This window comes from Hippoglossus stenolepis, chromosome 14, assembly GCF_022539355.2.
Source record: "Hippoglossus stenolepis isolate QCI-W04-F060 chromosome 14, HSTE1.2, whole genome shotgun sequence".
NCBI lineage: Eukaryota > Metazoa > Chordata > Actinopteri > Pleuronectiformes > Pleuronectidae > Hippoglossus > Hippoglossus stenolepis.
Window position 1 is genome coordinate 13,966,391 of NC_061496.1, and position 21,443 is coordinate 13,987,833.

At 42.8% G+C, this 21,443-nt stretch overlaps 1 protein-coding gene across 1 annotated transcript in view; it reads right to left on the reverse strand.

Moving 5' to 3' along the window:
* insrb (insulin receptor b) overlaps window positions 1–21,443 on the reverse strand; it is an 82,265-nt gene extending 60,822 nt beyond the window's left edge. The window contains exon 1 of the mRNA XM_035176283.2: window positions 20,049–21,443. Coding sequence (XP_035032174.1) covers window positions 20,049–20,142 — 94 coding nt within the window. The 5' untranslated portion in view covers window positions 20,143–21,443. The remainder of the gene's footprint in view (window positions 1–20,048) is intronic.

Sequence of the window (21,443 nt, forward strand, 5' to 3'; positions counted from 1 at the left end):
AGAAACTGGCCATTCTTCACGTCAAGCCTAATATGTAAATAAAGATTAAATGAATACCAATCAAATAAGAAAAACTGGTACTTTGGTGTCAACAGTTATCTTTTGGCAAATGAAACATTGAAAAGGGCCTGAGCCTGTACACGCAGGGCAAAATGAGATCTCTATCACTGAGACAATCTAATGGTGTCCATCTCATCTGCTGTTCTCAATCGATGACACAGACACACGTCTGCTAATCACAATCTGTAAGTGTCTTTCATGCATCTTAATGGTGTGAACCCCATCTGCTCACCACCTTTTCTATTTCCCCTATTTATTACCCTCAATTCCCCTCAACGCCTTTGCACACACTAGAAAAATAATCAATCACACTAAAACCTGCATTGTAAAATGGAAAAAAAGTCAACATTCATTGCAGCGGACTGCAGAGTTTCATTGAGTTGTTATTGGCCCTGGTCATTTCCCATGTGTAAGCTACCTATTAACTTCCCATTCTGTTAATGGTTAGCAAGACAAACATGTCAACAGTCCAGGTAAAAACTATGACCAGCAGCACATCAATGGAACAGTTCAAGTGACCTTTATAATGAAGAGCAGCCAATAAAGCCGACAATCACTACACTGTCAAATAAAACCATGTTTTTTACTACGTCCACATCTTGGCAGCAGGGGTCAGAAAAAAGTCAAGCCTAGATTCCAAATGGTCATAAAATATTGGTCCAACTAGTTTACCTCATGTTATTACCTTAGAGGTTAGAAGAAAATGTTTGGATCAGATTGAAAAAAAGGGTCAAGTTTTAAAGTGAAATTGGAATTTCCAATAAAGCAGTGAGCACCAGTGTAAAACATGCTTATGTTTACGTTGGCACGTATATATTTTTACTTTTTCAGTGTGACTGGTGTAATGTAAATGATAGAAAGTAAAAAAAAGTCAAGCCATCCTCTTAATTATAAAGTTTTACTCTGGTCAGCTTGTAGAAAACTAGATTTCAAAATATGGAAATGTTTGTTTAAGTGTTTGTTTTAAAAAATCTATCTCCAACACTTGTGAAGTGCACTACATTAGAGTTACAGGCAGTCGAGTCACTGCACTAAAAAGATCTGCATATATCATTGGGAGAGACATAATTGTTAATGTCACACAAAATTGTCTCATGTTTTTAAAATGAATTTTTCATAACTGAACTGAATGAAGTAAAGCTATGGAGTCTCAAAGCCCTTTAAATTTCTTTTTTTGTTTATATTGACTGAGATCAAAACTAGGAAAAAGGAAACAGCTCTCTATAGCAACATGTCAGGAGCATTGTTCACCAACTTTATATTAGCTCATCAAGATTTTATAAACCAACAGAGGAGTGCCAGGATATTTACAATGATGAAACAACAAATATCTGAGAGGTGACGCATGACTTGACTTCACTCAGATCCAGGAAGCAGTGGCTCCAGGTGGAGAGACAAAATGTGGAGCTGAAGGAGCCATCAATTATCTGAGAGTTTGAACTACAGCAGTTGTCCACAAATATCTCTACAAGCCGCAAGGGTGTGGAGTGACATGACAATAAAAGATGTGAAAATCAAATAAAGGTGAGAAGATGTGCCGCCGGTTTAGAACAGTGAGTTTGTCAAACTTAAATTACAATGTAAAACACTAGATCAAACATTTGAACACTGTATTCTCATTCATCCACATTGGTCTGGAAGAATAACAACTCGTAAATAAGACAAATGCGTTTCAGCTGTGAACCAACTCTCAAAATAAACACTGAGTTTGAAAAACGACAACTCATTCATACAACCTAAGCAGCTTGTCTCAACCACACCCTCTTTATAAGACACTTAAAGTTACAGAAACCAAAACACAAAAACACACTTCTGCCTCCACAATACAGCAGTTGGTGTTATTTCCAGTGATAACAGCAACCTTACACCTCTCTACCCCCGTTTCCTTATCTCCCGGACACATCAAACAGGCCTACAGGCCACCCACTCACAGTCTGCAGCGCTAACCGGATACCTACTGTGCAACATGACAACATAACAAACAGCGTCACGCAGCACCAACAGGGCAAAGGTGCATCTCACCTCTGCCCACGTTGCTCTTTGAGACGTACCAAGAGGACACAAAAGTGACCATTTCACATTAATGTATTGTTCCAAATGCAGGTAGGAAATATTTTAGTGGGGATTAGGTCTTTATACTTGCACAGCAGGCGGACGGGCTCGCACATATGTTACGCCTCCTGTTGGAGAAGCTTTATTGACACAAAGAAATGTTAGTGGGCCATGAGGGGAAGCAGAAGACGGTGCTGCTGGGAGTTCCCTTCCGCAAAATGGAGTCTTGTTTTCGACTGACAGGAATGAGAGAGAGAGAGGAGGAAGGAGTGAGGGGGGTCATCGGGGGGCAGATGGGAAGGAGGGGAGGAGAGAGAGGGGGGAGTAAAGGAGGAGTGGAGGGGAGGAGGGGTTGTCATGCAGTCAGCAGCTGGCTCTGAGAGCCACTGTGTCTTTAAAATAATGAGCCATCTCCTCTCTCCTCCCAGGTTTGGGAGCAGGGGGACACAGGAGAGGGAGACTGAGTCGCGGGATTGTGGGCAAAAGAGGGGGAAGAAGACGAAGGGGTGAGTGAGATGGTGGGAGGGGGTGAAAGTGTAACCTGAGCCCAAGCAGGAATACAGTGACGTAAGGGACCTACAGGACGGTTGGTGATCACATGCATGAATGGAGGGCCGCTATGGACCACTGTTACATGACACACACACGCACAGTCGTGTCTCCATGGCTTCAGAGGACATTGCATTAACTTACTTTTAATTCCCTGATTTACATTATGCGGATTTGTCTTCACAAGTAAGACAAGTCCCTTTTATCTGACTGTGTAAACACATTTAGGTCCTCACAACGTACCTGGACCACACACACATATGCCCCCACCTTGATGAGGGGTCAGGGACACAAACACAACAATAAGTGGTTTTCACCTACAATAAACAAACAGAGACCATAACTGGATGTGTGATGGACAAACGTGTGACAAAAGGACAGACAGAATCGCGGCATATGGAGACAGACCAAGAGACACCTGCTGCAGAGTTTTTCATTTCTGTGTTGCCTAAAGAAAGGAACCTGTCAAACAAAAGGCTCTGGGGCTTTGATTCACATAACTCACTTAAACGGACTAAGTCCAGGTTGGAGCTTCATGTGTGATACAGAAAGGGGAAAAAAGAGATTGTGTGGGTGGGGGGTTTTTTTGGTGGACAATAACCGTGACCCCTCTCCAGCTCACCCTCCCACTGAGGACCACCCATAAGCAGACAGCCCGGTGCTCTCACTGGCCGTACAGGAGCTCTTAATTACAATAACAACCCAATCAGCCACTAATGAGCCGGGGTGAGGGGGTGGGGTTTGTGTCTGAGCAGGGCAGAGAGAGAATGGAATAACAGAGCACAGACTGGAACGTACTGTGCCATACTGTGTGGACCTCTATAGGAGAAATGTGGGCCATCCCACCCGCCTTCCCTGTCTGTTTGACACTTAATTTGGCAGCAGGAATGAGGAGAGGAGCAGGAGGAGGGAGGTATGGGGGGTGTCAGACAGAAAGAAAGCACGGAGATGGAGCGAGGTGCATAAGTTTAAGACTTCAAATAGAGAAGAACAAATTAACACTTAAATGTTCAGTTAGAAATACACAGGGAAATGTATCCTGAGAGATGTCAGATCTATTGTTATTTTAAAAAAAAGCATCCAAATGTTGTCTAGACATTTGTGACTATCTGAGATGTTTCAATAGTTCGGAGGTCTTTTCACACATTCAAGCTGAAACATTAACTGAACTAGAATGGTTCATAGCGCATACCTCCTCCAAGGTCCAACATCCCCTTAAATTTAATCAAGCTGCACCAAATTTCACACACTCATAGACATCAGTCCCCTAAATGTGCCAGATTTATGTTCACCAAGAACCATGAATTATTCCCTGAAAACCATGAAAATGTTGAAGTAAAAAAATAATCTGCCCTTTGATCCAGATCTGCACCATAGTTTATTGGGTTCTTCTCGGACCCTTATTGCATCCTTCCTCCAACTTTCGTGGTTCAATTGTTTTTGTGTAGTCTTACTTACAAACAAACCAACCAAGAAACAAATGGACAGATTGCTGAAGCTGTGAAGGCTTCTAATGTTCATTCAAGTAATGATTTCATGTTATTAAACAAGATTTATTTTTACTGTTATCTTAATATGATGTAAACGTTCACACACCGAAATCTATACACCCTCCATACAGAGAAAAAAAAAGTGACCTTGACCTTTGACCGTCAAAACGTACGTATGGACATGGAGACAAATGTAAAGACAATCGCAAACCAGTCAGTAAGACGCTCTGTCCTCCTTGAGAATGACTGGTTGCACTTTTGCTGCGCAGGCAGAGCATGAATAACAAATCAATAAGCAGAATGTAATGAAATGGGGCTAAATGATGTTATTTAACAGAGGGACTGACTGTTTGTCTGTAGGATTGGACAGAGGAGGTGGATTTTGATGGGGTTCATTTCCTATCAAGTAGAAAAATGGTTTCTTCTGGTTTTTACAACAGTGGGTCAAATTTGCTGGATAACACAGCATCCTCTGCAAATGTGCATATATCGATACTGAAATAGTATATTGTTCAATCCTTTTATTAAAAAGGTCCAGTTCCTCACACTCAACCAAATATCAGCAAAATGCAGTTAACCAATAAGTGTCAGGCTGCACATGTGAAAACCCTATGAAATACTCATTTAATTTGTATACACTACAAATCCACACTGTCCATCTGCTTTCCATAACATGCAAGTATGTATTATGAAACTAAGCAGTCAAAATTCCAGTACTTTTAATATACTTGGCAAATGAACATATTTTTATTATAAAAGTGAGACTCTAGAATCAAGTCTTGTATGATTCCCACAAAAGGTTTTCAGGCCGTGAGCACAATCCAGTGTTAAGACGCTATATGGTGGCAACTGAGAATAAAATATTCTAATTTAGATTTAACTACACAGAAAATTGAGGCTGTGTGGAGTGGCGGGCTGGTTTATGTTGTGTGCAACAATGTGATGTGAAGAAGAAGAAAACATCTGGTGTAACAATCTTACTTCTTTCCGTAGTAGATATTGCTTACATCACAGGAATATCAGCCTGGAGGACTGCTGTAACAGCTAAATAAGTTGAATCCAGTCTTTTTTCTAATTTACAGCAGTTCTTCATCAAATGGAAGAAATGTTAACACAATTCTCCTCAGCTCCCTGTCGTCAACTGTCACTCAAACATCTCTACTGCCTCTCTGCATCAAATATGAAGCAGAGTTAACTCGCTGACTATGTTCACCACAATTTCAACTCAGAAATGAGCAGGACTGGTGCAACTGAGGTCATACCAATCTAACGCCGATCTCCAATTGAAGCTGCCATCTCCACTATTCAGCGAGCACCCACAGCTGCAGCCTCCGTTATAGTGTAGCTACAATTTCAGAAAGATTCTTTTCTTATTTTTAGAGTTGTGCTCCCTGGGGAGAATTTAATATGCATCAGCTAACAGTAGCTGGCTAGCTAGCCAGTGCTGGCTGGCAATGGGAAAGTGGATCATGGTGGCAGTTTTAGAAGGTGAGAGCAGAGCCCTCTGTGGCCCACAGGCCATCCTGCCTCTGCCTTTCACTGTAGTGGAGGGCAGCCGCACGTTAGCTTAGCGTGAAACCAGACCTGTCTAGCATGAAATCAGGTGGCAGCTAACTTCGGACTGTGAGAAGTTTCCCCTCTCTCTCAGCTTAGGCGCACGTTGCCCCTGATGAGGTGATCTGCTGATTATAGATTTGTCAACAGCTCAGTTGCTGAACAAACCCCAGGAGAGAGAATATGTGGCCGTGGTGCCAAGTGGACTGCCAGTGGAAAATGCATTTGTTTGTTAATATAGCGGTGGAAAGTCCTGAGAAGTAAAGCCAGCTCCCTGTTCTCCCACTGCCAAGCTGTTGCTTCTACAGCAACAAAAATTATGCTGAGAAAATGCATGAGAGGCATTTTGATTAACATGTACCAACTTGTACCTCCAAAACAAAGAGAGCTGAGGACCAAAATAACACTACCTGAGCCAGGGAGCGGGGGGGCATTCCGACTGGAAACAGGCTCTATGTGCCATAAAATATAGAATAGTTTTTAAAAGATTCTGTTAACAAAGAGAGGGAACAATGATCAAGTGATATGACAAGCAAGCGAACATGTGTTCTCTACCGGACCTGTACTTCCACATTTGAGGACATCAGATAAAGGTGGGGGGGCTTGCGGGGGCAGACAGCGCAGAGATAGAGGCAGTGTGTGGGTTGGAGCACCTGTTCCTCCATTGCCTCTGCCTCCCATTGAGGAGCACGGCAAGGGGAGCTGGTCTAACCTATTTATATACAACGCTGGGTCTCGTTGCAGCTGTGGCAGAGGGCCAGACTGTGGCAGATTGAGGCAGGTAGAAAAGAGCAACATGCAGGCCCAGCGCTGTCAGATGGCTGGCCAAGAGAAGAGAGAGGCCTAAATCAGATCACACTGGTGACTTTGGCTCGCCTTCTTCCCTCTACCTCCCGGCAGTGGCAAAGGAGAGAGAGGAGGGGAGGAACGAGAAGGGAAGAAAGATAGATACAGACAGAGGGAGACAAAGAGACAGAAAGGTAAACAGAGAGAAAGAATGAGGAAGAGAAAAAGAAAAGGAGAAGGAGTGGGGCCAGGGTCACTGTCACTTGTTTTTAAAAACAGTGACTCACTATTTTCTCGTTCCAAGTCGAGTCTGAATCGACCTTGGGACTCACGGCTCACAGGAGAGGAAAAAAATTAACAGCAGAAAGAGTGTGGACTGCCATGTTTGACAACTGCAAAGTGTAACAGGCTACATGATGGAAACTGACCCTTCATGTCCATGACTACCAACGCTAACACAGATACTCACTATGTGTGTAGTGTGACAGTGATATGTCTCATGTCTAGAGATTTAGATGACAATTAATCATTTAACCATTAAACGACAGTAAGAATCCAGACCAATTCCTACTCTTAGTTTTAAAGTAGATATATTGTTTCCTGAAGCTGGCCCCTCTAACAACCTCTGCATTCCTGGGACCATCTAAGTGGGTATTCTCCACCACTGGTCTCAGAGTTAACAGACTGAAAACAACACTAACCCCACATCATGTGGACATGTTGCTATTCCTGAATAAAAAAACAGAAGACAAGCTGTCTGTAATGCTGAGGACTGAGGACGAGGACAGCCTGTTTACTTTACTTTATTTTAAGGTCTGAAAAATGCAACTGCTCACACCTGGCATTAGAACACGTCTCCGTATGTGTCCCCAGTGACCACTTGTGATCCGATCTCACTTCTCCTCTTTATATGCAAATTCATCTGAACATTAATTTAAGTTGAGTAGTTTTTGTGCGAGCGTGCTGGACTGTTTTATTCGGTTAACTCATGTTCACAGCAGAGCTGAAGACGTACGCAAGCAAATAAGAATTCAAAATTCTCAGTATAGAATGTATAGCACATAAATGGTCTTAGTCTTTGCATCAGAGGATTTTCCTGACTTTTCATTCACACAAACTGCCTCTACAATAGAATACACCAAACCTGACATGTTTACTATGACTCAAATGCACTTTACTGGTACTCTGATGAAGCAACATGTTATTTCAAACAAATACAGACTCACACATGTTCACTCTGGTTTTCCACCTATATGACCAATCACAACCAACATGTTCCCTGTGTAGAAAATAATGGGACAGCTGGTAACACACAAACCAAAGAAAAGAAATCTGAAAAATTCGGGACACACCTTAAAAACAGCTAAACCAGGTGGTGCTCCAAACAAATAAAGAGCATGTTGGGGGGGAGCAGCATTCCTTACATAGCATTTTGGAACAGACAGAGGAGAGAAACGGGAGCAGGTAATCAACTGCAGGCTGGACTGTGCTGAAGACATAGTGTGAGACAGACAACACACACACACACACACACACACACACACACACACACACACACACACACACACACACACACACACACACACACACACACACACACACACACACACACACACACACACACACACACAGTGAGTAATACAAAAAACATCTGATGTTCCTTTTCATCTTCCCACGTCAGTGAGTGCAGCGCAGTGCAGTGTCTTGGTGTGGTGAGCCTCAGCCTAAGAGGGAAGCAGCCGGGGCTCAGTATCCCTGCTTGACTTGCAGCCACACGGCAGCAGCTGCAGGGCCCGGCCCCACCAACGCTCCGACCCACAAACCAGAGCTACACATGAGGCTGGATGAGCTACGCCTGCCTGGCGGCTCTGTCAAGTCAACTTCTTCCAGCCAGTATGGCATCTTTTCTTTCTCCAAATCTGCTTGTCTATCTGCTTAGGCCTCTTCATTGGAAGACTGGCAGTAAGGCTACAGCATTAAGACTCAATCAGGTAAGACAAGAATGATTAAAATAGGAATAACAGAGTAGGAGAACTGTGATGGGACTCTGCCCAGGCTGTGTATCAACACATGAACACTCAGTTTGACATTCAGTAGTTTTAACCTTCAGCTATAACAGTTTAGGGGTATAGCAGAGGTGTTTCCTGTGTGGTAAGCTCCAAGTGAGCTCATCCCAAGCATAGCAAATCCTTGTGATTTGACTGGATTGTGGCAGGGCTGCCAACTCCGAGCTACAGCTGAAGCCAAAATTTGACGAAGAAAAACACCAAGAGGAGGAGAAAATAATTTGATTCTAACAGCCTCAAAATGAGACTGAAATTGTATGTGTGTGAATGTATGAGGATGTACATGTGTCTGTGTACTAAAGGAATTAGGAGGCAAGCAGGGGAGATGGGGAAAGAATAAAGACAGAAAAAAAACAAGGCGGAATTTGAAAGATGGAGAGAGCAAAGTGGCAGAGGAGAGCGAACAGAGATTTGACATCGTGAGAGTCGACAAACCAAGACGGAAAAGAGGGGAGGCAGGAGGGATGGAGAGTGAAGGGGCCAGGTCAGTTTAATGGCCCGTTTGTCTGCGCTGTTAGACCACCAGCTCTCACTGGCTGCTGCAGGAAAACCTCTCACACACACACACACACAAACACACACACGCAGACACACATCCTGCCTTTGCTTCCTTCTTTCCATATCTCTCCCTCCTTCTACCTTTTCCATCGCTCAGGCCTGTACCCACATCTTCAGCGCCTCCTTCCATTTACCAAAAACACAAACTGTTTATGACTTTCTTTTTTCCAGGAAAATGTTCTCTCTGCTTTTGATGCCAGTTCTTTGTATGACTTGATATCATCAAACATAAAGTAGGAGATTATTTCGACTGTGTTATCAATAAACACACATGCGTAACTAACCCCTTCCCTGCTGTTTGTTTTTCCACAAAAAACCCTTCATACATTTCCAAAGACTTTCAATCGCTGCCCTCCCCTCTGTTGGTTTTTCCGTACAGGATATCCACGAGCATGCTAGGTATGGCACGGATCATATACTGACGTCATGTTAACTTTGAAAAGGGCCCGTTGGCCAACAAATCAGCTGACCGGCCACTGACAGACTGGTCCCTTGAGTGTAGGGTCTGTGGCCACGGCAGTATTGTAAAATGACTTCCATTCATTAAGCTGTCATTTAACAGCAAGGCATGATTCAATATGGGCCCCCTCTAACTGTAAGTGAATTAGGAATGCTTGATGCGAGTTCATAAACTAGGTGAAAGCTCTTTGTCTCCGTCCTGGCATCAGTCCCTCACACGTTAGCTCTCAGATAGAGGCTCCAGTATCAGCTCTAAACATTTAAGACGATCCCTTCACTCGATTCATGTCCTTATATGTGCCACCTTATGACCAGTTAAACATTGTTACCGTAGCAAAGTGCACATGATGGCACTGCACACACATCGACAACTATCCAGTGATAAAAAAAAAATAACTGGGTCTCAGCTGAATGCCTCAGAGCTTAATCTTTTGCCATAACTGATGCTTTCTGTCTCTAATATTGATTTTAGTACTAGAATACACACACACACACACACACACACACACACACACACACACACACACACACACACACACACACACACACACACACACACACACACACACACACACACACACACACACACACACACACACACACACACACACGAAGGATAAATGTCAAACCAGCGATTTCATTTAACAACAAACTGGACGTAAAAACAACATTGGTGCCCATTACTTTGGTTTTTAGTTAACTCCGCCGAGAAGGTTATGTTTTCACCCCTGTCCGTTTGTTGGTTTGTTTGTTTGTAAGCAAGATTACGCAAAAACTAGACTGATTGCCATGGCACTTGGTGGGGGGGGACGGGAATTCTTTTTTCTAACATCGTGAGGTTCGGCGTTTTTTAACCATATTTCCAGGAAATAATTCATGAATCGGACACATTTATGGAACTGATATCTATGAGTGTGTGAAATTTGGGGCAGCTTGATGCATCGAGTACAATTTAAAGATCAAATACCTCTGACAGTTGCAGGGTTGTGTGCCGTTTATATTTTGACTTGTTATGTAATTGTCCAAACTCTCCCCATGGGTTGAAATATTGGTTGGTATAAATATGAGAGGGTTCAATTGATTTGCAGTGAATGTCTTCCAGATTTATGAGAAACTGGACTAGCAGATGTGTGCCGGGCTGGCATGTAGAAGACTAGGTATTAGTGGGTTTGTTATTACATGAATTACTGCCAAGGATTTAATAAACGATGCTGGTCAATAGATAAAACTCTCTTTACTCCAGACACACAAAAACAAACCAGTTAATAAAAAAAACAGTTAACAGTTAATAAAACCCCTCTAATAAAAATCATACAAGCATATATTCTGTAATTAAAAGATCACATTTACTGCCTGGACAGTGGTTTTGTGAGGCATGGCCAGATTCTCACCCATCTGGTTTCATGACTAGTGGGTGAAATGGTGCAGAGGGGTACAGCAGGCGCAAGAAAAAAGAAGCACAGAAAGGAGCTTTGTGAAAACCTCTCTCTGGGTGGTTTCCATCAGTCTCTCCATCTGTTGTAATATTGGTGAAGTCGTAGTGAAGAGTGTGTTTGTGTTACATGCAGAGGAAGTAGAGGAGGTCGAGTGCAGTTTTGCTTGAGGTGATTTTGCCCGTTTTATTCTGTTGGTGTCCCTCATCAGAAAAGACCGATCCTAAAAACTGAGATGTCAGTCACACTATTTCTCAAAAGTAATAAGGATCAATACAAAAATATAAATGTGGTACTATGGTGAGTCTGGGACAAAGATCACTATTATGACCCACTTATTGAGATACAGTAGGTTACTCCCACACAGTACACGACACATGCTGATTGACGAGTGGCCCTGACATGATTACTGATATTTTTTATGGCACTAGAAAACAATCAGGATTAGAGCCCTGCACCAAGACGGGTACGTGGGCAGCGGGTTAGAACTACAGTATGTTATTTCTCATTGTGGGGAAAAAATCTGCAATAAAATGATTGTGCAATATTTGTAACATCTAAATCAGCTTATATGAAGCCTAGCAAGTGCAAGGATTTGTATTATTGTAAAAGCTTATCACACCACCTTTGACTCCTTCACTTCTGCTCAAGTAACTGTCACTACCGACATCCAACTCGCTAGTACATCACAATGGATCACTTAAAGACAAAAGTGGTGAATAAGTTCTCAGTAGCTTTGCTGCTCGGTCAAATATATTAGCTTTTGATTTCCGCAAGCTGGGCAGGAAACACATCGACAGCTGCAGGAGCTCAGGTGCTGCGACAATTGAGCGACACTTTTCCAAGAACAAAACTCAACCATCAAAACAGGAGGGTAAGGAGATCATAACCCATTTCATTGTGTATGTGGCAAAGGTGTTGAATTGACAGGTTGGGTCACGGATCACATGTTAAGGGGTCCGAACGGGTCAGGATATGACTTGGAGGTAATTGCAGGTTAACTGGTCAGGTCCGGAGCTTTGCAGGTGCGTGTTTGTGTAGAATGAACCGTGCAGGACTCTAGGATAGATTATGTTTCGCTAACAGTGGGGGTAAGAAGAGGAAAAAATAACCATGACTATATCACAACAGCAATTCAATATGATATGGTTATAGTGTGTATTAAGACAACACAATTGTGCCAAATAGAATTATCTTACTTTCTGTCATGACACATTCAGTTAAATGCAGTGAGGCTTGAAGTACATTTAGACATGGGAGTTGGGAGGAGGGGGGGGGGTGCTAAAGGTGCCTACTGCCAGCAAGCGCTAGTGTTGTCACCATAGCAACCCATCTCAGGCTAGCTCATCGGGACTAAGTTGCTTTGGATAAAAGAGTAAATGTTAAGTATTACTTAGGCCCAGCTGTAGTGAGCAGGTCTAATAAGAGAGGACACACAAAACACAAAGAGGGGGAGAGGGAGAGGTGTCAAATGGATGGTATTCACACCTTTAAGAGGAGGCTTTCACACCATATACAGAGCAGGATTAGCAGGTGAGAGAGAGAGAGAGAGAGAGAGAGAGAGAGAGAGAGAGAGAGAGAGAGAGAGAGAGAGAGAGAGAGAGAGAGAGAGAGAGAGAGAGAGAGAGAGAGGTCCGCAGGCTGTGCGCATCTGCAGCGTGAAAGAAAAACAAATCAGTGGATGAGAGTGAACCCTCTTACCCCTGAACGTTAAAGCAACCGAAGGGGAGGGAGGGAGAATGAAAGATGGATATGGGAGGATGGGAGGAGAGGGAGGTCCAGTCTAAGGCAGGAGAGCGAACACAGTGAGCACGGACACAGGAGGGAAAAGTTGCTGTGGTGCATATATACAGCTTCTGTGTACAGCCTCGCTTTCCTCAACCAATCTAGTTACAGTTATTGTCAGTTCAAACCCTATTTCATCATAATTTGAAAATTATTTCTTGATTTATGACCAATTAATGTTTTGTTAAGTTACAGTGACCTTGACCTTTCACGACCAAATTACAAATCACATGAACTTCATCCTTGAATTCAAGAGGATGTATGAGCCAGATGTAATTAAATTCCTTCCAGACGTTCCTGATATACGACGTTCACAAGAAGGAGCCAGACGTGAGGTCACAGCGACATTTGACCACCAGAATCTAATCAGTTCATTCCTGAGTCAAAGTGAATGTTTGAGGCCGACTTGAAGAAATTCCCTCGAGTCCTTCCTGAGATATGGGAATCGAGCACACGGACAACTCAAAGGCATATTTCTAAAAGTCCATTGTATACACCCTGAACATTTTTAGACAAGATGAAAAATAACAATAATAAGATGGAGAATAAACCAAACGAATTAGAATACACCTTGTGGGGCACCACACCTTAGTTTTAGTCACAATCAATGTTTAAAGTGTGCAGTTACAAGAGGATTATAGAATATAAAATATAAATCTCAGACAAAGCAAAGCCTTCATTGCAGTAAAACTGAATTGACTGCTGGAAGTGTAACTTTCAAGATGTCGGAGGGTTTTCTGAACTGTAACAACCGCAGTACAGATATACTGATGCATATTTAAATGTGCTTTAAATTCAGCCTCCCTCTCTGAAGTCGCACTTATGCCGATAAATCTGGAAACACCGTTAAAAATGTTAAAAGTTTTTCTTTCTACACAGTTGCTTTCATAAAGTCTGCCGTCCACTGAAGGTCAAAACAATACAAAAACACTTGTCTTGTACTGGGCAGGCGAGAGACACTCGAGCCAAAAGCTTTACGTCATTCCTGGCAAACAGATTTCCACATGAACGATTGTTTGAAAAGCAAGGATAAAAAACAAACTCTGCGGGGAGTCTTTTTGGAGACATGGATTAGAGTCATAATTACATGACGGTATTTTCAACTAATTGTCCTCGTCCAAATCAAACCGAAATAGCCATTTCACCCGTATGAGTTTTAGACAGCATCTTGGGAAAAAACATATTTATAATTTTTTGAGATAAGGGGACAAAATAAAGAGATGTATACAAATCAGGACATGGACGTGGCCTTTGTCAGCGTCTGGTCCTGCCTGGAAAAGGCCCCCGAAAGATCCCTGTGGTGATCCCTGCATTACAGAGCCAGCTCAAGTTGGATTTTCCTGTGAAGTCACCAACGGTTAAAATAGAGCAGATCCAAACAGCAACAAGGACTATCGAATCAGATTGTTGCAGCATGGCGTAACGGCGCTCCCAGTGTGTGTATATGTGTGATCCACACACTCCATCCATCCCCTCCCAACCTGACCACATTTCTGTGCAGTGAGCAGAGGTTTACATAAACAGTCACAGTTCTTTCTCTCGAACTGGGAGTCAGAGAGGAGGTCATCTGCTACTAAACTGGAAAGACCAACACACACACACACACACACATTACAGTTACTCATTTAACTTAGAAGCTGGCATGATAATGTGTTGGACAGGAAGATGTCTATGTAGTGACGTATCTGCAAGTTAGAAAATTCAGTATTTCCCTTTATTTTCTTGTAAGTGCAAAACTCTGCATTAAGGGCATGAATTAACTTACATTAATTGATCTAAATGTATCAAGACAATATGACTAACTATTGTCTCCAAGTGCACAATGAATGAGACAATGAATTCTCAGAAGTCTCAGAAACACATTGTTCACATCAATCTCAGCTTCCTTGCTGGGTCAACATGTTCACCAAGTACTGTTATGTTTTTGTTTCTGTGTTATATTTCTAAGTGGTTTAGGAATTCTGTTGTTTGAGGGTTAGTTTGAATAAACTCTGTAAATACACTGATTAGATTACATCTATTGTTTTTGATATTGTGGATCAATTTCGTAATAACAGAGTATATTATTCATGATATGATATGATGATCTTTCAGTTTTATTAAATGCTCCATGCACTGTAACAACTTGGAAATTCTCATTTGTGAACAGTAAATCAAGTTTCCAACCTTCATATCTTTCAGATATTCTCATGATGGGTATCAGAAACCCTTTGTAAGAGCACACTCTTGGAACACCTCTGCTGTTTCTGAAGTATATTAGTTGGCTGTTCGGCTGAATTCAAGATATCCTCTGAGCCTTTCCAAATGATCATAAACTGAAAACAGCGTAAACTTAGCACAGAAATGTCTGACGAGAGCAGACAAAACTGAACACAAGCAAACACGCTGGAGGAATGTATTTGCTTGTCAGCTGATCAAACTGTGAATTGAGGAAGTCATAAAGTCAGGTTATGTATTTCATCCTCTGCTTGCATTGCAAACGCACAGAAGTGCAAACAAGATGAAAAAAAAAAATTGCTTTGGCAAGTAAGGAGAAGTTGAAAGGGACACTTGGAGAAATAAGAGCAGAGGAGGAAGCACTTAGGAAAGGCACCCCAACAGTTAATTTCCTTCAGCAGTACATATTGCCTTCCTGGCCAACACTCCAAACGGAACACACAGCTGCTGGAGCCTCAGTTCATGACCCCCATTGTCTGCTGGCTCTGTAAACATGGACTACCCAAACATACAATGGCAAACTGCAATCAGCGGTACAGCGGTTTATTGTGAAAGCCAGAATTCTGCATGTAGTCCATTGCATATACACTACAGGGCTTTCTGATAGCAACGTATTGAAACAGCAAATAAAACCATTATTTAAGAAACAATAATTACTAACAATAATAACTTATATAAAATAAAACATGTGAGCTATATCAGACACTGACCGGTTCATACACATCATCCCACTCTAAACTCAATCCTCAGACATCGTTAATACTACTGTGGCAGGAATTCCACGAAAAATAAGTTTCAAACTGTCACTCTAGTGACAATTTTAGATACTATCAGGGCAAATTAAATTTAGTCAAATTAAATTTTACATTTACAAGAGCCTAAAACTATTTGTCAATAAATCTATTTCTTGAACCACAGAAAATAAATATATAATGAAATAAAACCTCATGGTTGTAAGATGTGATTAGCTTATCTTTGCTCATCTTACATTGAAGTAAACTGAATATCTTTAACAACCTATATTTATAAAACATTTAGTAATTCTAATTATTCAAGCCATGGCAGACAGATATAGAATATCTGGATTAAAAGAAATGTATAAATTGGAACATTTGCACACATTTTTAGGAAATGTAAAAAGATGCAAACTCTTGGATAGAGCAATAAACGTTATTTTCCATAATCGGATTTCTGAGGACACCCCTATAGGACTGCTGGCATAAGGAGGAACTGAAAATAGTCCCTTTGAAAAAAAAAAAAACTAACCGACACCCTTCATGACAATGTCGAGGGATTTATTAAGCTATGGCAACCAGGCTTGGAAACGGCGGACCCCTCTGGAATGGACTTGATTCTACCTAATTAACAACACAAGAACTGACTACAACATACCCTGGAAATTTGAATGCAATTATATTAGCCTTGTGGTAACCGTGTGCTGCGGTTTTTTCTCCTCATTTTGTTTTGTGCATTGTTTGTTAAGTTGTGATTCTGCTGTTCTTGTGTTTTATGAAGGTAGTTCACACAGTGTAAAGAAACTGGTTCTGTACATGTTTGAAACTCTAAGTATACGTAATAATTTCAAGAACATAAATTTAAACAGTGTGCTTCAATGTGTCAAGCTGAAATCAAGCAAAGGGTTCAATCGAGGAAAGGAGACTCAGCTTCATAACATTCTTCACCTCCACCTTGTTTTCATGTTTCAGGACGTCATGCATCAATTCTTTCTAATTTCATTACAAAAACACATCGTGCAATGTGTCCATTCAAAGAAGTGGATGTGTGGTGGGTCAAGGGGCCCCTCAGGGCACAGGGGCTAGTGCTAACAGGCAGCCCATTCTTGAGCCTGTCGCTCTAGTACACACTGTTCTCATGCATGGCCACCAGACACACACACACACACACACACACACACACACACACACACACACACACACACACACACACACACACACACACACACACACACACACACACACACACACACACACACACACACACACACACACACACACACACACACACACACACACACACACACACACAGAGAGAGATAGATAGATAGATAGATACATGGAAAACATACATTACCCGGAAGTGGGCAGGTCAAGAGCTGAGACATGAGATCCTGCAGACAGCACAGGGTGTCTCCAGTACACACTGATATACAAGTACACAATCACATTCAGAGCAGCTGTATGGTAAGCCTCTTCAAACACGTTCCACTGTGCACTTCAATGAATAGAGCCTGTGTAAACGGGCAACTACCAAACTAGTAGGGTATATACTCAAATTTGTTTCAACAGACCTGGGACAACATATCTATTGAACTGTTCTTCCTGAATAAGAAAGACTGCTGTGGGCATTTAATTCAGATTATCATAGTGGGAAGTACTTCAGCTTTGAAGCAGTCTATGTGACAGAGCCGGTTTAAGAAGCATATGTACTGTGGAAAGCATGCATAACAACACACACACACACACACACACACACACACACACACACACACACACACACACACACACACACACACACACACACACACACACACACACACACACACACACACACACACACACACACACACACAGCTGTGCTTACAAGCCTGAGAGGAACAAGAAGGGGGCAAGGCTCCCAGTTGCACAACTTGTTTTTCGCGAGTTATACCAGGAGACAGCTCAGCGGTTACTTCAGAAAACTGTTCGCTGATAACTACGACAAACAGCTCAATCAAAATCAACTAACGACGGCCTGTAAAAGCCACCTCATAGCATTCTTAAGGGTGCAGTAAGCAGATCAGGCCCGAAAGCATGGTTTATATATCAATACTGGTTCCCCCTTTCCCACGACTGATGTGGAGATGTCAGATGTCTGGCTGCGTGTGGATTCAGAATGAAGTATTCTAAGTATTTTGGTTGTTGCGTCCCCCCCCCCCAAACACACACACACACCCGCACCACCAGCCCCCCAGGCGTAAACATCTCAAGAGTGCCAAATATGGTCCCTTCCCAGAGAATTGAGTAAATCAGGAACCAGAAACAGCCCAAGACATGTACCACTGCACTGCCTGAGAAAAATATACAGAGAGATAGAGAGAAAGAAAGAAAGAAAAAAGAAATAGAGAAAGAAAGAAAGAAAGAAAGAAGGGGTACCTACAATGTTTCCTCATAAAACCCCTTTCAGGGGCCTCAGTTCTGTCTGCATACATAAACTTTGTAAGTAGCCTGAACATTTTCTTTGTACTTGGTTTCTGGGAGCAAACTCGTAAGTAATGCAGCTAAAAAGTCAGAAGATCCACAATGTCACTAAATAGAGCAAACACTATTTCATTAAGAGTGTGATTAGGGTTATTTGTTCTTTATTTTTAAACTGGCCTACCTGCTGACTTGTTCTGGACTAAGTTCATGTACTGAAAACACTGTGTACTTGTGCAACACATCATCAACAACACTGAACACACATCTCAACAGGACAATCGTAGGCCAAAGGTTCAAAGTAAGGGGGGTATCAAATAATTGTTGTAATAATAACAGTTGTATTAGAGCCATTCTGTATGCACAACCAGTTTGTTTTAAACAGACATTCATTCATTCAAACTCAGATAACACTACAACATTACCATGTGGGCCTGCGTATTAAATAATTATAAAGTCCTCTTTCTGCACTCTGTCTTTGAGCATTTAACATTATTTTATGCTTAGAATTTTAATCTGTAAATTATCCTTAAAAATCACTTTACCCCTATTAACTGGTGTAACGTCCTATTTCTACGGGAACGTTTATGACGTTTATTCTGCAAATAAAAAGCATTAACTGTTATTTTGCTCCTCTATATTTCTGCTTAGATCAGTTTATTATATTTATAATGACAATAATCGCTTCAATTGAAAACAAGTACCTTATTGGAAATGATCGCTGCACTAACATCGTTATTAATATGAGGTCATTAGGCAGTTTAAAGGAGGAGGGCGGTCATTATCTCCATCGCAGTCTGTGTGTGTCTGGCAGAGAATCACGGTGCTGTTTAGATTACACGCTGTTGTACTGTGGAAACCCAGATTCATTGATAAAAAAAAAACACAACAACAACACCGCGACGCGGAGGAGGCACGGAGCCGCAGCGGAGGAGGAGAGGACCGCGCTGGACTCCGATCTGCAGCTCGACACACCGATGTGGGCTAATCCCGCGCCTATAAAGAGACCTCTTAGCGTCGGCGGCTAATTTGTTTACGTTCAGGCTGCAGCAGCAGCGCCGCGCGTGCGTGTGCGCGCGCGTGCATGTGTGTTGTTGTTGTCTGTGTGTGTGTGCGCGCGCGCCTGTCGCCATCAGAGGCCTATCCGCGCTCACAGGGCCGATCCTGCTACTCCCAGTTTAGACTCGCTGCAGCGGACCACCCTCGTCCAGTTACAGCGGCTAATCTGGCCCTGGGGCCGGAGCATCCGACGCAGGCCGCTGGAATACATATATGTGCCTTTAAGAGGAGGGAGGGGAGGGGAGTTCTGCTGAGGAATATCAATTATTAGCGCGCGGCCACGCATACGCAACCACTGAAAACACTAGCCCCTTAATTAGAGCCCGTGGGAGGCTTTACGCATGCGCCATGCTGAAGGTCCAGTTCCACAAAAACAATGGAATAAAATGATATAAAATAATACAACAGTCACACTGTTTCCTGAGCTCCATCGATTTTATATTCAATCACTTCATCTACTGCAAATTTGTTAAATTACAATTAAATTGTACTTATTACACCACCTGGATTGATTAGATTGCTTTTGTAATTAATAATAATAATAATAATTCCCCCCCTTTTGCAATTATTAGCCAATAATGGCCAATTCTGTATGTTTGAGTGTTTTACCATATTATATAATATACTATCCATTTTATTGTACACGTTTGTTTATGCTAAAGTTCAAAATGTTCAAACTGATAAGTCAGTGTGTTAAGGGACATTAGATGCATTTTGGAGGCAACTTAATGATATGTGCCATGATAAACACACACCACAACAATAATGAATAAATAAAAGACTTACTTTCTCCGTTTGTTAGTCCACACTGGCATATGATGCAGGTGCAGATGATAAAAAACACGATCTGTGCTCTCAGCTTCAGCGTCCACCGCCTCATCTTGACTTGAGGAGAAGTTGTGCTCCGACAACAACAACAAAAAAACCTCCAATCTCGAGGGGTTGAATGTTAATTTAAAAAAATCAAAAGTTCAAAAACAATTCATAAAAAGTGGAGGTCCAATGAGGACAAGTGATTCAAGGTTGCCCTCCCGTCGTAAACCGGGGTGGGGGAGGTGGTGGTAATAAATTTATGAGTATCTCCCCAGCAGAGTCCGTGATGTGTGCGAGCCCTGGAAAAAAATGCAGACCATTAAATAACGTGATCTTGGCTTCTGGTCACACATGTGTGAGTGAAAATCTTCATTTTCCACACGTGAAGGCGCCAGTCCACGTTCATCTGTGTAATCTGGGTGCTGCGGCACATCGAGCGAGGAATAATGCTGTTACTATTATTAATACCCCACACGCGGGGGGCTAGTTTGGAGATCCCCGAAGGAGCTCCGCCGGCCCCGGGCTCATTTCTCCGTGATGCACCGCTCCGGTGATGGAAGATCCCCCCTTCACCAACGAGCTGCGATCGGTGTTTTTCTCCCGCACAGCATTAAAAACACGGCCAGCCTCCTCGCGTGTCGCTCCAGCAGAAAGTTGTGGGGTCGGAGGGGAGTTGACGGGGACTGGAGCCCACAGGTCTTTAGATCACTCCTGCTCGCTCGGATCCCCTCAGAAGCCGCTTGTTCTTTTTTGAAGACAGATGGGAGCACATCCCAGGAAACTCCTCCGAGCAGCTACGTGCAGGGAAAACGTGCAAGCGCCTCAGCGTTCCCCCGCTACGACCCTCCTCTGAACTCCGTCACCCCCGCTGACCACCACGCCGCGGACGAATGGACAGACACCCATAAAACGACGCAACGCGGAGGGGGGGGAAAAAACTTGAAGAATCGTTACTCGTGTCTCCGTTCGCCGCGGGGGGAAGGGACGAGCATGGCGGCTCCGTTTGACCCGCACGCCGCCGTGAAGTGAGGGAAGTCTCCGCCACGCCGCCCGTTTCTTTTTCTCACATGAACGCTAGCTGGTGGCGGGGGGGGGAACAGCTAGCCTGTGCTAAGCTAATCCAAAACAAACGAGGTTTCAGTGTCGGCGATAGAGTTGAAATGAAGAGGGGGGGAAAACGCACGCACGCACACAAAGTGAGTGTCCCCCGCTCCGGTAGTGGAAAAGGAGGGGATGAGGTAAACGAAGATAAAAAGCTTTTTCTCGTAAAAAAAGACGGGCCAAGTGTAAAAACTTGTATTCCCGTTCCGCTCGGCGCTGGCTCTCCCTCAGGTTCCCCCTCTCTCCGTCTCTCTCTCCTCCAGTAAA